Source organism: Ischnura elegans, chromosome 10, assembly GCF_921293095.1.
Source record: "Ischnura elegans chromosome 10, ioIscEleg1.1, whole genome shotgun sequence".
NCBI lineage: Eukaryota > Metazoa > Arthropoda > Insecta > Odonata > Coenagrionidae > Ischnura > Ischnura elegans.
Genome location: NC_060255.1, coordinates 83,584,495 through 83,606,409, shown reverse-complemented (window position 1 = coordinate 83,606,409; position 21,915 = coordinate 83,584,495). Strand labels below are relative to the sequence as shown.

The 21,915-nt window shown below is 35.4% G+C and overlaps 1 protein-coding gene across 2 annotated transcripts in view; it reads left to right on the top strand.

Annotated features, from left to right (window-relative positions):
* The window catches only part of LOC124166718 (sorting nexin-27), a 125,272-nt gene extending 104,673 nt beyond the window's left edge, over positions 1-20,599 (top strand). For both annotated transcript variants that reach the window (XM_046544373.1, XM_046544374.1), the window contains exons 4-11: positions 1,281-1,414; positions 2,220-2,349; positions 3,426-3,603; positions 4,958-5,118; positions 9,438-9,527; positions 10,573-10,722; positions 12,360-12,488; positions 19,069-20,599. In XM_046544373.1, coding sequence (XP_046400329.1) covers positions 1,281-1,414; positions 2,220-2,349; positions 3,426-3,603; positions 4,958-5,118; positions 9,438-9,527; positions 10,573-10,722; positions 12,360-12,488; positions 19,069-19,137 — 1,041 coding nt within the window. In that variant the 3' untranslated portion in view covers positions 19,138-20,599. The remainder of the gene's footprint in view (positions 1-1,280; positions 1,415-2,219; positions 2,350-3,425; positions 3,604-4,957; positions 5,119-9,437; positions 9,528-10,572; positions 10,723-12,359; positions 12,489-19,068) is intronic.
* Positions 20,600-21,915: the final 1,316 nt, after the last annotated feature.

Here is a 21,915-nt window from a genome sequence, read left to right as displayed (position 1 = left end):
ACAAAAAACAAGCTGCTTGGATGATTCTCATCAATATGTATGATTGATCACAATTGATTGATTAAATTTTAGGTTTAATGACTGATGAAAGTGCTCTATAGAATGTTTTAAGAGTAAGAAAATTGCTGTGATTGTTTTGTATTTTCGTGTAAAAAAATGACGTAACTCAGATATTTATGTTTCAGTAATTAATTTCTGTTGCTGGGATTAAAAAGTGCATTGCACCAATTTCACAAAGTGGCATAGTAGCATAGGCTGGAAAGTTTTTGTTTATCGTATAATCTACACCCATTGCATTCCCTAATGGCATTACAGGTTCAAATATACTATCATAGTTTTCATAATTTTTTCTCTGGAAAGCAATATGAGAAAATTATTTTGTAGTTTTTTTTTTAATTCATAATATTAACACATTGTAATTTGTATAAAAATAAACCTTTTTGACTTGTGATTTCCTGTTTAACCAGTAGAATCACTTGACTATTGATATTGCTGGAGCAATAGACTTTGAGAAGTCCTTATAGCTGTAGAGAATTTGCCTAAATTTAGTGTAGCTATATTTATTGTGTAAGATTCAGATTTGTGAATCAGCCATTGTTGTGAGAAGGAAAGTAGTTGGCAAGTGAAATTTAATGTTTAAATGCAGCTTTGAATGTAAAAAATTGTGCTGGACAATATACCACTTAGCCAACTTAGTTAATTTTGTTATTGATGTACCCTCCTACTCCACTGATGTACCAGTGAATGTATTATTTTTTATATTCAATATGTGTTTTTATTTTTTATGTGGATATTATTGTTATTTTTTCTTTGAGTGTACTGCTTGACAGTAAAAAATTGAGAGAGGAATAGATGTGATACTACAATATGCACTGATTAAAGAAAATTATGTATTCCTTTGGTAGATTTTTACCTTGAAAGGATCATGTTGCTTTTAGTACTCAGCAAATTGTAATATTTAAGGATTAATTAATTCTGAAGAAGTCAAAGACTGCACCTAATATTTGTTTCATCATGTTGGCTTTGTGTTTCATTCTACATTCTCTCTCTCATATTTTAGCCACCTTTGAGTCAGTGCCCTCTAAAGATACATAGCATGCGTCTAACAAAAAATGTAAACCTACAATATAAAAATATGGTATTGAAATAAATTGTGAGTTGGTTGGATATTTTTCTATTGAAACTTAGTACATTGGTTTAATCAATAATGCAGTACCTAAAGGTATTATTTTTAATATTTTAGAAAACATAGTAAATTATTTATTATTTTTTTTCCAAAGGTGTACAACATTTATATGGCTGGGCGTCACTTGTGCTCTAGGCGGTATAGAGAATTTTCAACCCTCCATCTTAACCTCAAAAAGGAATTCATAGGTTTTAATTTTCCCAAATTGCCGGGGAAATGGCCTTTTTCGTAAGTATTTGCATGTGGATTTTTAGTGAGAACTTAGCATAAAATTAAACGGATGCTGTAAAAATGTAATTATTTTAAATGAAGTGTAACAGAGTGTTACTTTTTGACTTAAATAACTACCCTATTTTGCTTTCTGAATACTTGCTGAAAAAAATTCCGTAGCAGTAAGAAAGTCCTCCATTGAAGAAGTGGTACAAAAGATAGTGAGATGAAAGATATATTCAATGAGAGTACACTATGACATTATTGTGCCATTGGATGATTGTGCCTCAATTATCAGTCGTTCATTTAAGTGTTCATTTCTTACTCTCCTCTACTTTCCCTCTCCAGCTAGTACTTGACTCAGAGCAGCTAGTTTTTCAATGGAGTGAGTGCCATTTATGTAGAATAATCCTGATAGTGGTCTTGATAGTAGCCAAATTAAAAATTACTGTCAGTGTGATTTAGAATGTATTTTATGTGTCTCTTTGATTATAATAATAATTATCTATTTGAACTTTTCTCTTGAGTAGGGTACACAATCTAAGTTGTTATTGTGTAATGATGAAAAAAATTAATATTTATTGCAAACGTGACGAGTACTTCCTTATTTTTTTAATATTTTTGGCAAAAGACTACTTTGTAATATTGTGTCAAAATTTCAGAAGGCTTTTTCATAGTAATTCTTTTCAAAATCATGTGGATAGAGAAAGAGGCATTTTTTATGCCTTTGCCTCCTTCTGCGCAAGGTTAAAGAGAGACGAAACTATTTTCTTGTATGTCTGTAAATATTAGACACTTGATACATATTTATTTACTTTTGCAGCTTAAGTGAGCAGCAGCTTGATGCTCGCAGGCGTGGGCTAGAACAATATTTGGAGAAAGTTTGTGCTGTCCGGGTAATAGCAGAGAGTGACATTGTTCAGGAATTTCTTACGGATACGGAAGATGATCAGGTAATTGGAATCAATTTCTCATTGCCGTTTAATTTAATTAATGTTAATTTTGTGTGCCAGCCAGGGATTTCCAGAGTTGGGCTACTGGTTATTTTTCCCCTGGTCTTAAATTTAAGGGATCTCAATTAGAACCCACAAAGCATTTTCATTCTCTGTTCTTAACTATAGAGGGAAGTAGGAGCCTTATAAAACATCACCCTAGGTACCACATAAGTCAATCTGTGGCTGTGTATGTAATGCCGACCAACATGATATGAACTGTATGGGTACTTATTTCAATTGAAGCATTCTTTATGCACCCCACAGTAAATGATTTTTATAAATTTAATGAAATTTTGTCTCTTCAGCATTTTGGAATTATACATTCGTAATCATCGAATTATGGTTCATTGACATGTTTACTGTTATTCTTTTGTATTTAGGGACATAAGATGGTGAAGCTACATGTATTTCACTTAGGTTTTAATATCTGTAGCTTTGACTACAATCCCTCTGATTAATAATTAATTGTCTCCTCTGTCAACTACAAAATTTGCCATTATTTTTTGTCTGCTAAAGACCTGATGGTATCCTCCCTTTCACTTGAAAAATGCTTCACCTAAAAATTTCTAAAAAATGAATTTGTTAAGTGTAAGCTTTAATGTATGTGTTAGATATTGATTCATGATGGAGATGATCTAGTAAAAATTGGTTGCTTAAAATTGTAACTAACATAATTAAAAGTCAAACTAATGCTCAGAATTACATAGTTGCTAATTCTAATTATGGAACATGTGTTTTAGGTGATTGTTCAATTGCCCGTAAACTTGACGAAATGGTAATTCAAGCTTATTCAATCCAAAATCCTAGAAATCATGTTTAACTTAATTCTGGTTATGATGATCATTTTAAATAGATTTTAGCTAAGAGAACATAACTCCTTGGAAATTAATTCGGCCAAATGAACTTTCATTATTGTTGTTAATGAGTGTTTATGGTTTTTATGAGCTAAGGTAGTTCATATTGTATATGAGTCATATTTCAAATTATAATATTTCAACCATACATTGAAGTCAATAACTCTTGATTTGTTTCAGGGAAATGCATCACCAGTAGACTTGAAGGTATTAATGCCTGACCGAGAAGTGATAACAGTGTCGGTGAAGAAGAATTCTAACACGGGTGAAGTGTTCTCAGCGGTAATTGAGAAAGCGAGGATGAGTAAGCAGTCTGCCAAGTATTTTGCTCTTTTCGAAATTGTGGAGTATAATTTTGGTAAGTTTTAAATCTTCATTCTGCATGCAAGTGCAGATATTTTACCAAAAATTGAAGTAAATTTTACTTTCATCCTGCTCAGGGTTTATAGTTTTCGACTGACTGTGGTCACAAATTCCTACATTTCCCAATTATTATTATTATTATTATTTTTTAATTATTCTGGGACTTTCATGTTGTTGATTCAAGAATGGGTTAAATAAGGGGAAAATTATGCATAATTCATCTGCCTTCAAAATGATCTGACAAGAACTCAGATTTATGAGTTTTTTGCATTTTGGTCAAGGTGGGCATAACTGTTTGTTTCAATTTCTTATTGCCTGACCCTGTTGCCTGCTATTAAGGTGCAAGAAAGGTAATTTGGAAATTACCTTAATGGAAAATATGATTTCAAAACTAATGCATTTTGTGCTGATGGGCCAGATTGTGAGAAGAATTCTTTTTTAGAGATCCAATCAGTTGTGCTTTTTTATCTTGGAATAATTATAATTTGTAAGCATCCTACTCCTTGGAAATGTTCACTCAGTAAATATAATGGATCTCAAAATAGCAGCACAGTTTAGCAGACCTATTAATTATTGTGAAGGGTCAGTGTAAAAAGGACTGTCATGCCGAAAGGAGAGCATCTTTTATCTTTCACGGTATAAATGCATACACGGTATAATATGCAATTTTCTCGACAGTCATTTAAAATTACCTGTGCTTGTTATGCCATGGAATGTGATGCAAATGATAAAATTGGGTTTTCCTTAGGTTTTTAGCTTTCAGTGATTTGCTGCAAATATAAAGATCAAAATGGATTAGTTCCATATATGTGGTACTCTAGTCTGCTAGATTATCTGGAAGTAAAGAATGAGTCCTCATGATGAATAAATTCCAGAAAATTTGCATTAAATGGATTTTAAATTAGTTTTCAGTACACTGCAGTGCAGATTTATACTGTCTTTGTCTCGAGGGGATCCCATTCCTAATTATCCTCTGCAAATATTTCAATATCCTCCTATGTTAATACCTCTGAAAGAATTGATGGTTAATTTGGATCAAATAATAATTGCCGGAAAGGCATAACTAATTTAATGAGTAATGTATGATATTTTGTGCAGTTGGTATTCATAATGTTACTGCTGCCTATATTGCCATTATCAGAATTTGAAGGTCAGAATTATATTTCCTTTCATACTCAAAATTAAGTGCATGCATTTTTATGTATTCTCTTATCAATTAATTCAAATGTTATTGTGATGCAGTGGCCTAATAAAATTTTATGTTAATTTTGGTAGTTGGATGAAGTTCTTCTATGTTTCAAAATTCAGAGAACTTTCTTACCTATTTGTGTTTTATATTATTTTTTCAGAACGCAGGTTGTTGCCAAATGAGTTCCCCCATAGTTTGTATATACAAAACTACAGCACAGCTACATCTACTTGCCTCTCGATTCGGAAGTGGCTCTTTTCCCTTCAGCGAGAGCTTAGGCTTGCGTCAGATGAACAGGCTACTACCTATATATTTTGGCAGGTAAGGAAAATACTCCTAAATGTTATTAATATGTAAAGATATGCATTTATCACCCTCTATATGTATTCTTTACAATGGGCAACTTGTAAATTTGCTTGCCTCCAATTTTTAACTTATGTTCAATTGAAGTTATGGAATTAAGGTTTCAAAAACATATTAAAAAAATCACTATCTAGCCATAATTATGTTATCATCTTATTACAAGGATTCATTATGATTTTGCATGCCCTTCCTCTGTGTTAGCTAGACTATTGAAAAAGTCCTTCCTTATATATCAAAATGAAACCTTTGAAAACATAAAGGCCATAAGAATTTCTGGTTTACAAGAGTATCAGTTACGTATTAGTGTTTATTTAGCTGAAAAAATCAGTATTTTTTTTCTCCTTTCAAAAATATACCCAAGGCAAGGAGCCATAAAATTATTCATTGTTGAAGCTCAACCTGATAAAAATGCAGATAAAATTATTCAAATGCTTTTTATGAAATAGGGTGCATTTTTAAACATCAAGTAACTTGTATATTTGTTGATCTGATAATAAGAAAATTCAGTTTATTCCTAGAGCACCTTATATGTTGAACATTTTCAACTTAAAAGCTTTATCTGTACTGAAGATTTTTTTAAATCTAGCCTCTGAAATTATGGGGGGCTTTACATGGGGAGATGGACTATATTCGGAGAAATATGATAATATCAATCATTACCAGTATTTATAAAGCATATAATAGTGGCAAAATTTTATTTTTTTCCTCAAAATTATTTTGATTATTGGATATAATTAATCATTGAATATCTGAAATAATTCATTATTGTTGGTAACGAAGTTGCCCAACCCTAATTAAGTCACTAATATGGTTCTCGTCCATCCATCTCATCCAGCCAAACATGATGGATGAGAAACATATTAGTGACTTTACACCAGATATTCTATTTTTAGAAAAAAGGGATCAAGCCTTTGAGCAGTTTGAAATTTGAAGGAGTGTCAAAAATAAGGAATGAAATTTTGTATCCTTCCAACTCCCCCCTCTAGATATTCCCCTCTTAGACACTGATAAGAAAACAAACCCTTTTCCTGCCTTGCCTCCCCTACTACCTCAGATGACTATGTTTTTATTTACGCTGTAACAAATAAAAAGAGTCTTAGTCAAGAGTGCTTACCCACTTAGCTCCCTTAAGCCTATCGAGGGGTAGTGGGTAGGCATCTTTCCGGCTCAAGGTATTCACCTTCCGAAAGTCTACCACAAACCTACGCGACCCATCCTTCTTAGGAACCAAAATAATTGGGGACGACCATGGACTTTTAGAAGGCTCAATTACGCCGTCCCTCAACATTTCATCGACCTGGGCATTGATTTCGTCCTGAATTTTGGGAGAAACAGGATAATACCGTTGCTTAACGGGGACTGCGTCTCCGGTATCGATCCGGTGGCGAATTACATCAGTTCTCCCAGGTACATTTTGAAAAAGTGCCAGTTCCCGCTCCAAAAAATTCGAGGTTTCGTCACTAACTTCGACAGTTCCCACGTCGTTGCTCACAGCCAACCCCCTTTGAGGCGGGTCTTCTCTTAATGTCATGACCGGGACTTTGGTTCCATCAGCAAAAATTAATAACTTTTCTTTACCAAAACGTATTGTTGGCCCACATGCGAAAAAAAAGTCTGCTCCCAACAGAACTTCGCACGGCATCCCCGACAAGACATATAACTTACTTGCCCATTTAAAAGAGCCAATTTTTACAGACGTACATATCGGTGGGTCTAAAGGTACTATTCGACCGTCCGCAACCTCGACGCGTTTGTTATGGCAATGAGAGACAAGTTCACCCATATTGGTGAGATAGTTTGCTATCTCTTTATTGACTAAGGAAATAGATGCCCCATAGATTTTCAAATGGTGTCTAATAGTGCCTTCACCTTACGCCCTTTTAATTCGACAACTACAAAAAAAACGTCCCTCTTTCGCGTAGCATACACGATCTTGGACTTTAGAGTTCATGAAGCCGCGAACGTTTTCCACCCACACTTTCCAATCTTTGTTTCTAGATGACGGGTTGGAGTAGCGACTCTCTGACCCCGTGATCAGAGAGTCGCATTCTAGTTTAAATCTATGCTTGCGACAACTGACCTCTTAGATATATTGGTGGACTTCCGCGGCTCAGGGCACGAACGAGTTATGTGTCCCGTTTTCCCACAGTGCCAGCAATTTTCAGCCTTAGTCGCGCTAGAGCCTCCTTGCACCTCGCGTTCGCCCGTTGGGACATAGCCAAACTCGCGATCAACCATTTGATGGGGCCGTGGAGGAGGGCGATAAAGTTTACAGCGTTCTTGTCGCGCCTCAATTTCTGCGCCCACACTAACAAGTTCGGTAAAACTATGAATGCTTAGCGATGTTATCTTAGTTAAGTAGAACGGATGGAGATTATCTAGCGCTAAGGAGAGTAGTTCCCCTTCCTCCAATGAATTTTCCAGCCTAGCATTCATCGTTCTGAGCACTGTAATGTATTCATTTATCCTCTCCCCTTCGCCTTGCGTACGGGCAAACATATCCTTCTTTAGTCTAATATCGTACCCGACAGGCAAGTACGCCCTTCTTATTTCTCTTTTGAACTCTCCCCAAGAGGATATACTAAATAGGTTTGCTCGGAGCCATTGAGTCACCTTCATGCCTATCATTTCCGGAACTAAACCCCACATTTCCTCGTCCGAAACTCCCTTATATTCTTTAAAGGCGTCGGCGCGTTCCAAAAAGAGATTTACCCCTTCACCCTCATCACCGTCAAATCGTAAATTCCAGCGGACAATATCGTTTGTCAGCCCTCTTAAACATGCTTCACCGTGATCGGGACCCTGAGGAGAGAGGCGCGTCAGGGCTTCTATCAATTGTGACAATTGGTCTGTTGCACGTACTGGTGTTGAAACCCCTCCAGCTTCTTCCTCGGATACACTCGCGGCGTGAATTTCTTTCACTCGATCCCTCAATCGCCGCCTGACTTCGTCCAAAGTTCCGGAATGGTCTAACGTGAACCTGTGACACCATTGCAACGCGTCCTCTTTCGAAAGGACATTAATCCAACTAGTTCCTTGTGGAACTGCCATTATTTGAAAATAATTCCCTATGCAAAAGGATAAAGGTAAAGGTACTATGACTTCTCGCCTCCGAGGTCCGTCGGGGCATTAATCTACGGGATGGGGTTGGACCGTGGTAAAGGAACGAGGGGTTTGGAAAGCGAAAAACTAATTAGAACACCGAAGCTGCTGGCAGTCCCACCAAAAACACTTAATGGGTAACTAATTGTAAATTCGTACTTACAGAATGATGTCGAGCCCCCACGTCGGGCGCCATGTAACAAATAAAAAGGTTTATTCTCTCCGATACAAAATCACAAGTTCAATTGCTATCACAAAACGGTGCCGTGCACACGCGGCCAAGCTTCGACCGCACTCCCTGGCTCCTCACGACCCACTGCCCGCGGCTCCTCCCAGCTGACTGCCTACACGCCGCTCACCAGCCCTCACTCCTCCAGGCAACCGGTCTTCAGGCGTTGAGCGCCAGCCCCGAATCAAGAGGGGCCCAAAAGGCGCACTTTACCCGTTACAACGCACTGGAATTTCCCTCTTGCCTTTCACCCGAACTACGTGCTGCTACATCCCCCCCTTATTTTGGAAACATTGTGAGCACAGAAATCCCAATTCCTCTCACGCCCATTCCCTCCTTGAGAATTCCATCCCTCTCCTCTGGCCATTGTGTTTTTGAGATTTTAAAAAATAGTTTTTGTGCATGACTGTTTATTCTCCGTCTTCATCTACATCTACATAATACCCCGCAGGCCGCCTAAAAGGCGTGTGGCAGGGGGTGTTAGGACACCAGCCATCTACGCATAGAAAATGAAGTGCTCTACGAAGTTGGGACTAGCATTTATTAAAGTCCTTTATGGTTCAGGGGAAAAACGAATTCCCATATCTATCCGTTCGGCAAAACATCTCTCTTAATTTATCGCTTCTATCGGACCTGGAAATATAGTGTGGCTTTAATATTATGTTCTCTGTGTTGCTCTTAAAGATATCCATTCTCAATCATTCTTAATTCTTCGATCAATTAGTCTTCTGTGCATCTGTACCAGACGATGGCATGGCACTTCGAAACCTAGGTCGTACATTAAATGCTTATGTGGAATTAGCAAGTTTTCTTTACTTTTCAATATGTCAAGTAGATTCCATAAAGTCATGCCTGAAGTAACTAATAATATTAATTAGTATTGTATGATTAGCTTTGAATATGAAATGCTTTGCAAAAAATACAAGGGTGACGTATATATTTTCAGGCTGTTGATGATGTAAATAGGGGGCACATCCGTGCAGATGACAGGCTGTACCAGCTAAAGGCTCTACAAGATGCTGCCAGAAAACATGAGGTATGTTTATTATAATTTCAAGCCATGAATTTGGATTTGTATAGGATGCATGACAATCGCAGATTAAAACATGCATCTTTTCTTACCTTGTCAATAATTGTTTCTCCTAAGAGCTTTTCATTTTTCTATATCCTGAAAAAAATTCAATATCAAGAATTCAGAAAAGGGGTCATAGCTGAAAACTTTTTTGTGGAGTCCTAAAACGTTTTGAGGAACCTCCCTTTTTTGTCTTTATAGCATATTTTTTTTTAACTTAGTGTTTTCTGTAAATCAAAAATATGAATAAGTGATTATTGGTCAAAAGAGAAAAATGCATACTTCATTGTCTTTTTAAGTTGGTATACTAAGTCACAAATTTCTTTTCCTTTGAATATATAATTTGGTGGACGTTTCTTATCTAATAATAATTTTGAGGTATTTTAATTCTATTTTTAGCAAATGATGTGTGTCATCAAGCATTTACGTAACTTTTTATTCATGATGACTCCAGGGGTGGATTACGGTCGTTGTTTTGTGGGGGGGGGGGTGGGGGGGAAATAAGAGGGGGACAGTTCATTACTTACCGTGGTGCCTTCATGGTGTGCAATAACTCACAGCAAATATGAATCTGAAATCTGATAAACATTGACTAGTAGCTTTTGGATATTCATAAATTATTTTTAAACAATTATGTGTAAATTTTCCCTTGATCAGTTTCAGGATGACAAAGTGACAGGAATAATATTGTAATGTAAAAATACTCTCTCAGTATTTTTGCCTACTGGCTTACTTTTTTTGGGCCATATCTTTAAAACTGAATGCAGTGACGTTTGGTGGAAAAGTTTTTTTTACTGGACCAAATGGGTTTTTACATTTATTGAGGTAGCAGCTGTAGCAAGTTGTTTGCATCAACCATTTTTTATCCTTCCTTACATAAATATGGAAATCCTTGATGCCGTTGTTCCAAATAGAGTATTTTCAAATAGCTTATATCAATCTATCCCAAATATATCTTAGTGCTCTTGTTTAAATTACAGTATTGTACTTATTATCATTAATCTTACAGTATCTACAGTTGGCGAGAGAGCTGGATGGCTACGGTGAGGTAGTGTTTCCTCATTGTGCCTGTGATTCCCGCAAGGATGGGCATGTAGTTGCATCAATTGGAGCCAACTGTTTTAAATTGCAAGCGTGTGCTGAGGATGGTTCTCTAGAAGTATGTATTCAACCTTATGTCCTCCCTTCTTAAATGTTTATTAGCAATCATTTCATTAGTTTGTACCTTGTTGTCTTGTCCATTTGCTATACTTGAGTCACTCACCGCCTAGCTTTATAAACTGATTTTTTCTGCTTGTGAGAGGAGGACATTCCAAATTCCAGGTATCATAATGTACACTTACGAAAAGCCAACTGAAATGTCATGAAATACAGATGGCCCTTAACATAGTCTGTTGTTTGCCTGTGTCTTTCTTTCCCAATACTTTTGGTTATCTTGCATTTGTTGCTGTGGGCAATTAAACACAATGAGCAGAAACAAAAGATTCATGCATTTTTCAAATAATAGGGGAGGACCACAATATCCGAGAAAAAAATGAATAGAGGAATACACAGGCATGGAAACCTTAAAATGCTTACCAACTTCTAGCTGATGGCCTTCACAAAATTTTCTCCCAAAAAAATTACTGCTGCAAATATTCCTAATGGCTCTTGCGTATGAAGTCAGAGTCACCCTAATGTTTATTGGTGAAAATTTATGCCTTTAAAAGAGTATAATCTCCTAAGCTATCTCCCAGGTTTTTGGCTACTCATTGAGTACCCTAACCAATTTGTGGCACAAAAGATTTTCATAGGAATTTGCATGCAGCAAATGAAGGTAGTATTCAAAATACAAGCACTGGGACAGTCTCCACTGAAGACTTTATTGTACATGGCTTTTCCACTCCTAAAAATGGATAGATGAAGCTATGGTATGAAAAAGGAAAGTGTGCATTCACAAAAATTAATATAATTCAATTTAACAAATGCAAAATGCGGAGGTGATGAAAATAGATGTACATTAGTGATGTATTCGGAATGATCGTCCATTGGGCTGTTACGTGAATGTTATTTACAATAAACTGTTTGGTATACAACCATTCCTTTTGCATATTCCTTGCATTTACTCAGATAGTTATACTGTGAAGAACACAAAACGTGTGCTTTAGAAGCCCATATTATTTATGATAATTTATTTAAAAAATGCTAGCTCGACTTGAGAAAGGTTAACAATCATCAGCTATGATGATAACTTAAGTGGGCAGAGTCTTAAATATAGGGTTGTTAGCTGTGGTGTCTCATCCACCCCCTAGCCATGGTGTGCCACTGCCTAGCAGCCAGTTGTAACAGATTTTGGGGGGTTGAGAAAGCTCGTACAATACGGAGTCTGCCAAATGAGGTGATATGTTTGTATATAATAGGCCCCCTGTGTCCTTGGTCTATGTTCTACTTGCTTGATACCTCTCTATTTTTCTGCAAAATCAGTTTTCAAATTAATGAAAATATGACATTTCCCTCACCAAATTATCTTTTAGAAATCTAGCATTCTAAAATGTAACTATTTTATTGATTTTAATTTTTTTTCATTAATTATGCAAATCAGAGCTTATTTTATTTTCCTTAACTAGTCTGGTATTTAAATGCTTCATTAAATGCTATTATTTTCTTTATTTCCCTGTCGTGTGTTTCTTTCCTTACTCTAATTGAGCTTGCTGTAATGATCTGAATGTATTGCCTTGGGCAAAAATTGCTTTAAATAATTATTACTTTGCTTTATATATATATGCATCATTAAATAATGTTTTATCTGTCTTGCAGTCTCAAGTTGTTGATTTTGCGTGGGGTAGTATTAAGGAATGGGAAGTTGATGATGAAGCCATGGCTTTCTGCTTTCGATATCAGCGTCCTGAAAAGAATCCACGATGGGTTAAAATTTTTACTCCTTATGTAAGTATACTTCATAATTAATGACTTTGTTTATGCCCTGTTCATTAACATAATTATCCCTCTTCAGTAATGCCAACCAGTGAATTAATGTGGTAATGATCATTTCAATATTGTTATAATCTATTTCATTGTGATTTTAATGATGCTCGAGGAGAAGGTGCTCTTAGTTATAAAGTTTAAGTGTGCCCAGTAACGTGAAGTAGATTTTTACCATAAATCAAATATTTTTACCATAAATATGTTGTCAAATGTCTCATGTCTTTTGCCTACAGTCTAATGTGTTGCAATTTTTCAAAAGAGATATTTTATGAAGGATGCTAAGGTTTTTATTCCATCTGGTAATTTGGCTTAAGTCCAACTTGTTTCAATGTCAAAGTATTTAACCCCACTTGAACTTAATTCCGGTGAACGTGAGGTTATATCTTGGTTCCTGTGGAGCACTAGATTTGTGGGACTGAAGTCAGATCTCAGAAACCTTTTTCTACTCTCCCTGCATTTTTGGAAAAATGTGGTACCTCACTAATCTAGTGCTTTTTTTAATATTTCTGTGTTTAAGCCACCAAATGGGTACTCTAAAGCTAAATAGGAATAAGCTTAAATCAAAAAATGTATTCTTGCCTGTTTATTTATTATTTTTATTTGTTGCTCATCGGCTGGATCATAATGGATAATTTTTAAGGACATTAAACTACTGATTAACTTTTTTAAACACCAAAAACTGTGCAGTCAAAATCCAATCAAATTTTATTATTCCAATCTGATTGTTATCAATTAATTGTTAATCAATCCTGTAGTACTTGCAAGGGAAAAGATGAAAGAAAATTTTATGAAAGGGGAACAATTTGCTATCCCCTTATTATTTGGGAAATTAAGTCTTGTCTATTAAAACATTAAGTGAGATCAGTGAAATACATTGGGTCTTTGTTTAGTGTCAATTACAGTTCCTGAAAAATGTTGAGCATGGATAAATGGTGTTTATCAAAGCATTCAGGGCCTTGGAAAAATATAAAAATTTGTTTCTTAATCTTGCCTTATTCAAAAAATGATTTTGATGCCATTTTTTGGGGAGGAGTCATAGGATAACATAACATGACTTAAAATTGACAACATGACTTCTTCAGGGATGGTGGCAGTTATATGAACCCTATCCATTCGGTCATCATTTGAGTATGTTCATCTTTCTGCTTCTCACTGTCATTAGCCAATTAAAATCCGACAGTGATAAAAGTGGAACTATGAAAATTGTGAATGATAGATAAAAGTGACAATGTGACGTGACTATGTGAGTTGTAATTTGATAGCCTGAACTCTCATTTTCATGGTCCCTGTATGCTATTTGATTCAATCAGAGGCATATATAATAGGAAAGACCCAGAGAGCATAGGCTCCCTAGGAATCTGGAAAATATAGGTAAAACCAAGAGCTGTAGTCTGAATTACTTTAAGGAATCATGGCTGTTTCTTGCTGTGATACTCCTTCGTATACAATATTTTTTGTTTAAATTTTATTGTAATTTGTGATGGATTGAGTAAAAATAAGGGGTCAGGTGGACTACCCCTTTGCAAAATAAGGATTAACATATCAATGGCTAAGTTCTGACAACACATCTCCAATAGCTAAGTTCTAACAACACATCTCGTAAATAGCAACTTTTCAGGAGAGCAAAAATGATTTATTTTTTTAATTGTATGAAATTTTAATTGAAATCAAAAACCAAACATACATAAAAACTGATAAAGGAGAATACATTTGTGAACAACGAGTCGTTTTTTGCTTGGAGTTTATTTTTTATTGACAGTATTAGCAGTATTAACCCATTAATCCCCAGCGTTGCGTAAACGCAACATTATAGAATCGTAATTATTAGAAAAAACCTTTGCGTCAGGATAACTTTTTCTCTGGTTTTCTGAATTCCTGAAATACCTTTTGTTCTTATTCAGTCATTTTTGGAAAAATTTTCATTAAAGTAATAATTTTTATTTTACTTCGAAATTTGCCTATTTCGAAGAGTTGAATTACTAAATATTGTAAATCATTTTTTACAAAGAATTATTGAGTATTCTTACTGTAGGTAATGTTTTCTTTTAGTTCGAAGTTTCTTTATTTATCATGTTCATTTTTGTCACAAATTTCCGTCGTTACTGGCATAAATATGGTTGTTGTAAATAATGTTGCGTTTACGCAACGATGGGAATTCTCTGGTAGACCAGAGGGCTTTTCTCAAAGCATAACGAAACTCGTCAGCATGGCTTTTAATCGACAACTTAGTCTTAGTGGAGTGTTCCTCTATTCACTCATTGTAATTTTCTCCGTGCAATCCTGAGTTACCCATTTTTTCTTTTATCGCTTAGGTGATGTAAGGCTAATAATCTAGCTTCAGTTGGATTCGTATCAGTTAGATAGTCCTCTGAAATGCATCTTTATCTCCAGTAATTCTCCATCTCCATCCAGTAATCATATCAATAATACCGCAGTAGTTTTTGCTCGGCGTTTTGCAAAATGATTCATCCAGGGGTTTCAATCAGATTTGAATGTGAAGAAAAGTTTACCCGTTATTTCTACGCCTCAGGCGTATACTTTAGAAGAACAGTCAAGAAGGTACCTGAAGAATATAAATTAACAGGAGAGGTGATGTATAATGTTTTCTAAACTTTTGAACTACAATGGGGATTACCTCTTCTCAGTATTTCAAATATGGATGATTGCAGTAGGCAATTCAAGGCAAATCACAGTTTACTCAAGTAGTATCTAAAGAAAAATCGTCCAGTTAACACGCACACCCAGGCAAAAGATGCAGAGAACAAACAGGTTCATCTAAATGTGAAAAAATAGATTCTACATCCGTAGTAGCCCCGAATTTCTGCGTGAAAAAAGTAATAGAAACACTAATTACTCAGTATGGAGGCCAGTCACCAATCTGTCACTTATTTCTCAGTTGAAAATTACTTGAAATAATTTTGAGCTACTCAAATAACTACGATGAGGAGATAAATAACCATGCATTTACTCAGAGTAAGGCAGATTAAAAAAATATAATTGGAATCATAATGTTGGCGGGGTATCATGTATTACCGCGCACTAAGTTGTACTGGACAAGCTAAGAGGAGATGTCTGTCGCAATTGTGAGGCAATGTATGACGCGGATTCGGTTTGATAAATTACCTAAATAACTATCGACAGCTCTCCGATAATCCTCAACTACACAAAGTGATAAATTTTTGAAAGTCGGATCTATTCTCAACAGACAAAACGAAAATTCCATTCAGTTAGGAATTTTCCTAACAAATGGTTCCATATTTCAGGTGGCACACAGCTAAAATGTTATTCGTTGGGAACAATTCAGAGTAGGTTATACATAGTGGTGTCTGGTCTCTTCTACAGGTTATTTTTATCAATATTCGCCATATGGAGAGGCGGAACTAGAAAGTGATATTTCGTGAAAGGTGTTCACGAAGATTCCCGAGGAAAATCGAAATATCATCAACGATTACAATCAGGAAATGGGAGGGGTAGATTTACTCGATAATTATGTTGCATGTTACCATATCCAGATTTAGGGCAAAAAACCTCTATTCCGAAAAGAGGTTGATAGTCGAAAGGTGATTCCGTGGTTATTTTACGCCAAAGTCACGGGCAAAGCAATTCCTTTGTTAGAATTTCGGTCTGAGATCGTAACATTTTACTGAGGCAAGTAATCGTTTCCATTACAATGCTGATGAATATGCTGATTTGGCATTAAAATCGGTGCTCGCTGGCGGGACACATTAGGAAAAATGAAATACCAAGAGATGCCCGTGAAGGGAGAATTGGGCATTTGATCCGCAAGCATACTTATAACTCCCGGCAAAGATGTCGAGTGTGCAAATGAAAGATAAGTTATGTTGTGAAAAGTGCTACTTTTAATTCCACGCTGAATATTATTGAACATTACATCAGAAAAGACGATGAAAATAAAATACGCAACCTAAGTTTTAAAAAGTTATTTTTTGTTTTTATTTACCGGGGTTTTCCCAGCGTTGCGTAAACGCAACATTATGTAAATCATATATTATGATGAATATAATATTTTTTTCTGAAAATTAATCTTAATTAGGCCAAAATAAACCGTAAAATACGAAATAATCTAAGGTAAAAGCCCTATATGCAGTCTGGGGAATAATGGGTTAACTCAGATCAGCCAAATTTTGAGATATGTGTTGTTAGAACTTAGCCATCGATATGCCTCTCAATTAATTGATATCTCATCAATAATGCAAGATTGATTAATATTGGATTATTGATTTCCGGCCAATACAACTATAAAATTGTCAATATGTTGAACTCCCGCCTTATCATGCCTGAATTGGTTGAACATTATAAAAGGTTGGACTTAAGGGCATAAATGAATAGAAAGTAAACTTAATTGTAAATGTAAAGAAAAGCTTTGTTATATTCCACCAATTTATTTTCAGATACAAGTAGTTTTGATGCAGTGGCATCAGGTACTTACAGTACTGCTGGGACAATATAACAAAGTTTTATTTGCATTTACGATAAAATTAAGTTCCACAAGGTTGAGCTGGAAAATGGAAGAGTTAATGAGAAAGTAAAATTCTTGACAAAAACTCGGGTATATACTACATCAGACTCCTGATTATCCGGCTTTGGTTTATCCGTGTTGCGGCTTATCCATGCATGAGTTTTACATTTCTTTGATGTTTTCTGCAATCTTTATTTTAAAAATTAATCAAACACAAAAGCACCAGATTATTTGCATTTTAAGGCAAGGCTACTCCGGGCTTATTATTTTCCATTAGAATCCTCTTTGTATAAGGGAATTATTTTATTTATTTTTTGACAAGGAATGTTTCAAGTTTACTTGTATGTTTGCTCTAGAATGCAGACGATGATTAGTGGTGGGAAAAACCCCTTGATTAATTTTAAAAGGTTCTTCAATGGTTAACCAATCGCAAATTAAGAGATGTGTTGTCTGCAATCAATAATTGTATATCTCATATCGCAAATGCTCAATTATTGCCGTGGCCTGCATTCGGTTGAATATGGTCCAAAGGAACCGGAGATTTCGTCACACTCGGGCACATTTATGCCGTGACTAGTCAAGGTCAAACTAGAGAGGAAGGGAGTAGTAGAAGTGAAGGCAGCGGGAAAAGTAGAAGTAGAGATAGCATAAGTCATAGCCAGGTTCTCGCCTGCATAGACAAATTGCCAAAAGTATTGGTTTCATATAATCGCTGCTGCGGGATGGGGTAATCGCACCCATTATCTTCAAGGAAGCTACGTATTCGTGTTACATAAACATCAAGGTGCGTGATCGCGTTCAGTGATCACGGAACCACGTCCCTCAGCAGTAGCATCTCAGTCAAATTGCACGAGACGTGACAATGCAGCGTTGTGCCTGACAGTATAGTTTCCGACGTTGCGCAGTGGTTTTGAAGCATTCATGCAAACCAATTTTCTGAATCCGTGATCTCACAGGCACGGGTGCACGGTTTTTCGGAAACCAGGTATAACATGGAGTAGTAGGAATACGAGTGCAATCATGTTATTGCCGCTAAAAAGATCGCAGTCAGGAAAAGCTACCTGTGAACAGTGGTACCAACTCCATGGGGCTTGAGGGGGCCCGAGCCCCCTCAAATATTCGTTATGGGTGTGAGGAAAAAATGTGTCAGGCTTGTCGATTTTCCCCGGAGTGTCCAGATATTGAGATTCAAATTATCAGGTTTCTAATGTTGATCATATGACTCTTCTAAAATGCTTAAAAAACTTAAAACTCAATGCATATAAAATTTCCCGGGGCAAGATCCCTGGTTTGGGCCCCCCCCAATATTTTTTGTAAGTCAGCACAACTGGCTGTGAATGATTCTGGAAAGCAACCTAAAATAACAGACAATGTGCATAAATGACAATAAATTGTTTGATTTAGACGAATTGTGAAAATTACTTGAAATTAAAGTGAAAGCGTGGATTATTAGTGTTTTCCGATTGTTCGTGCCGCCTCTCCCCATCATTAGCCCGGATAATCGAGAGCTTGCTGTATATTTACTCTAATGTCAAATAATAATTTTTTGTTCGGGAAAATATGAATCGGACATATGCTTCCATTATATGTATTTGATAGATATTTTTGTGCTTTTGTAAATTTTGAATGGCATTTTTGCAAAATATTTACATACTTAATTTTAGGTCGTACTGTATTAATGGCAAAAACTGACCTCCTTGTGTAATATAATACGAGGTGAATTTATGTAAGTTTTTCCTGGATGTACACAATTACTTATACCACTTTTTTATGTATAAGAGCGCAACCTGGGTTTCAATGAATAATCATCATCATCAGGCGCTAATTATTCATTGATGATGATGATTGTTCATTGAAACCCAGGTGGCGCTCTTTTATATTAAAAAAATGGTATAAGTAATTGGGTACATTCCAGGAAAAACTTATAATGGAATACCACAAGGTTAACCAAGAATTAGTGAATTTTGAGTTTATGTACCTTTGTATTCAGCCAGAGGCTACTTAGTGTTATTCTGAGCTGCAACCACATGTATTACATGGAGATTACAATTTTTTTTTCAGTATGTCTTCATGTTGGATTGTTTTGAGAGAATACTGGAGGAGAGCAAGTGGACGGACACAGGGGAATGACGCAATATCAGTGGATAGTGAGTTGACTATACTCACAGAGGCCTTGACTGTCATCGAACCCCACAGCTGCAGTGAATCCAAGCCAACCGTCATCACTACGGCTTAAATGCCTTTTGAAGCAATCAATGGTTTTTTTTTACTATCATCCCATTTTTTTGTCTGTTGAAATATTCCTTGGGCATACACAGCTCATCGTTCCAGTATTCCTCTAACAGCATTTTGTCGAAAAAATAGTTTTTGATTATCATCTATTCAGTTTTATCCTAGTTTTGTATTGATCCATTGCAATTGTATCTGTCTAGATTATCATCCTCATTTTATTTATTATGTAAGGCCAATCTGTGTCCATTTTTTGCCATCCCAGAAATGTATTTGTGTCCTGTCTTTGTTGTCCAAGGATTTGAAGGAAAGGATTGTTGAATAATAAGCATAGTATGTTAGTTACTGACTGAAAAAAGATATTATAGTTATATTTTGTCCAAGGTTTGTTGATTACTCATGAAATTGAATTGTGTAAACTGGCCTGTTATCGTTTGTGTACTATGTTGCATTAGTTTTTATGAATATTCGCCCTGCCATGTGAACTATTATACTTGCAATGCCAGTTCCACCCCAGTTAATTTATTGCTGATTCTGGGACGTAGAAAAATCCTGCACGTCTGATATTAGTGGAAATGGTTGATTGAATGTGAAAGCATGTTAATCTGTGATATTTGTTTTGAAGTTAGGTGAGTTGTGGATTTTGAGCATAACCTGGTTTAGAGTGGCTTATGTTTTGTTTTGGCATTGATTCGAATGGCTCAGATTCCTTCTGAAATGTGGATCAGTATACTCTCCTGCCTATGGAAAGACTTAAGTTGATAAAAAATCCAAAAAATTCTTGATAAACTTTCACTGTTCTCCTTGATGAATCTCGTGATTTATTTGTTGTCTATGATAAGGCCTAGATTATTTGCTCATGTTATAAAAATTGGTTTCTTCATATTTCCAAAGTTTATTACATTTCAGTTACACTCTTGTTGTAAAAATCCATTTTCCCTGAAGTTTCATGTTCTATTATCAATCATTGGAAGATTGGTCTATCTAAAATTTTAAGAAACATGCTCTAAATGATATTTGTTATATAATTCAAGATAATGAAGTTAAATGATGTTTCCTCATTATTGCACTCAATCATTCCAGATAAATGTGTATTATTTTCATTATTAATAAATCATGTAAAAGAAATTTTTATAAGGAGAAATGAAGAAATGTACATTTTAATGTATACTACATTACATAAACATTCTCTCTGTTAATTGATGAATGAGTATGGCATTATAACATAAATGCATGATGAAAAGGAGAGATTCCTTTGGATATTTCTTATATGATTGTATATAGCCTGTATATTTACTAGATGGTATGTAAATATAAAACTGTATATTAATGTGAATCAATAATTTAGACTCATGGATGCTACTGACTTTCTTTCTGCATGATCAAATGTAATATCTGCATTAAAATGACTATGATATCAAAAGGAAAGGGTGAGTGTGAATATAAGTGAGTTAGCTGTGATTCTGTGATTATTTTGCTAAAGTTTATGTTTAAATATTTTCAGTTGTAAAATCTTCACTTCCCGTAGCTAAAATGGTTTATCTAACAATTTCACCAATTTTAATTCCCATAATTGTCGCTGTGTGAGCTTGTGGTGCTATAGATTTTGGAAATCGGCAGTTTTTAGTTTCTAGTCAACTTTGGGGTTCTCTAGGTTATTGGCTGTTAACAATGTGCATATCTCTGGTTAAATGGCATTTCCATAGTGGCCACATGCTGAGATTCAAGGTACATCAGGTGTATATGTTTGGCACAGGTGTTATTATATTATATGTTGGAGGCTATCTCGGTCGGTCTTTCAGGAGGCTTATGGAAAGTTATATTGTCGACTATATCTTACAATGAAGAGTGGAGGTTGATAAGTTGATTCGGAAAGATGTTAAAAATGGGGAATATAATGCCTGTTCCTGTTGTGTAATACAGGCAAAACCTGAACGTAGATATATATGACTGTTATGCCTACTCCTTAGCTGTATTCATTGCCAAGTGAGAGGTAATCATGAAAGGAGACCTTTACAGAATGTTGTATGTTGGTTTTGTATAAATTTTAGAAGTAGGCAATAGAGGTTTGAATCTGTCATTTTAATCTATCAAGCCACATAATGCATTCATTGAAATTCCAGTCAAGCAAAATTGTCATAATTTTATTTCACACCAACTTCCTTTTGTTCGTTGTTTATATATGCTGGTTTACTTTTATTTTAATGTTTGCAGAAGCAGTATACATATCTAAAACTGATATAAGAGTACACTCAGAAATTGATATTTTATAAGTACATGCATACATGTAGTGAATCCTCAATTTAAGTTATAGCCTTGTTACCTCTGTGCAGTGCAATAGTAAGATGTTACAGAATGGATCCTATTAGAGATAAATCCTTATACTTCTTGCAAAATCTCTATAATTCCTTTTGTGTACTTTCTTGTTTTCAATTTCTGTGGTCCCCTGAAGATATGATTATGTATTTTCTTTAATGTGATAGAATTGATATTGCGATTATTTTAACTTTTTATGGCCTTAGTTAATTCAGTAAATTCTTGGGATTCATTGAGAACTTACTGTACAGTTTACAGTTCATATCTATCAACGTATCAGAGTATTACATCTGCAATAATATTAGTTTTACTTACCCCCACCGCTACCTTAATATTTTATTTTTATAAGTCTAGATTCATTGC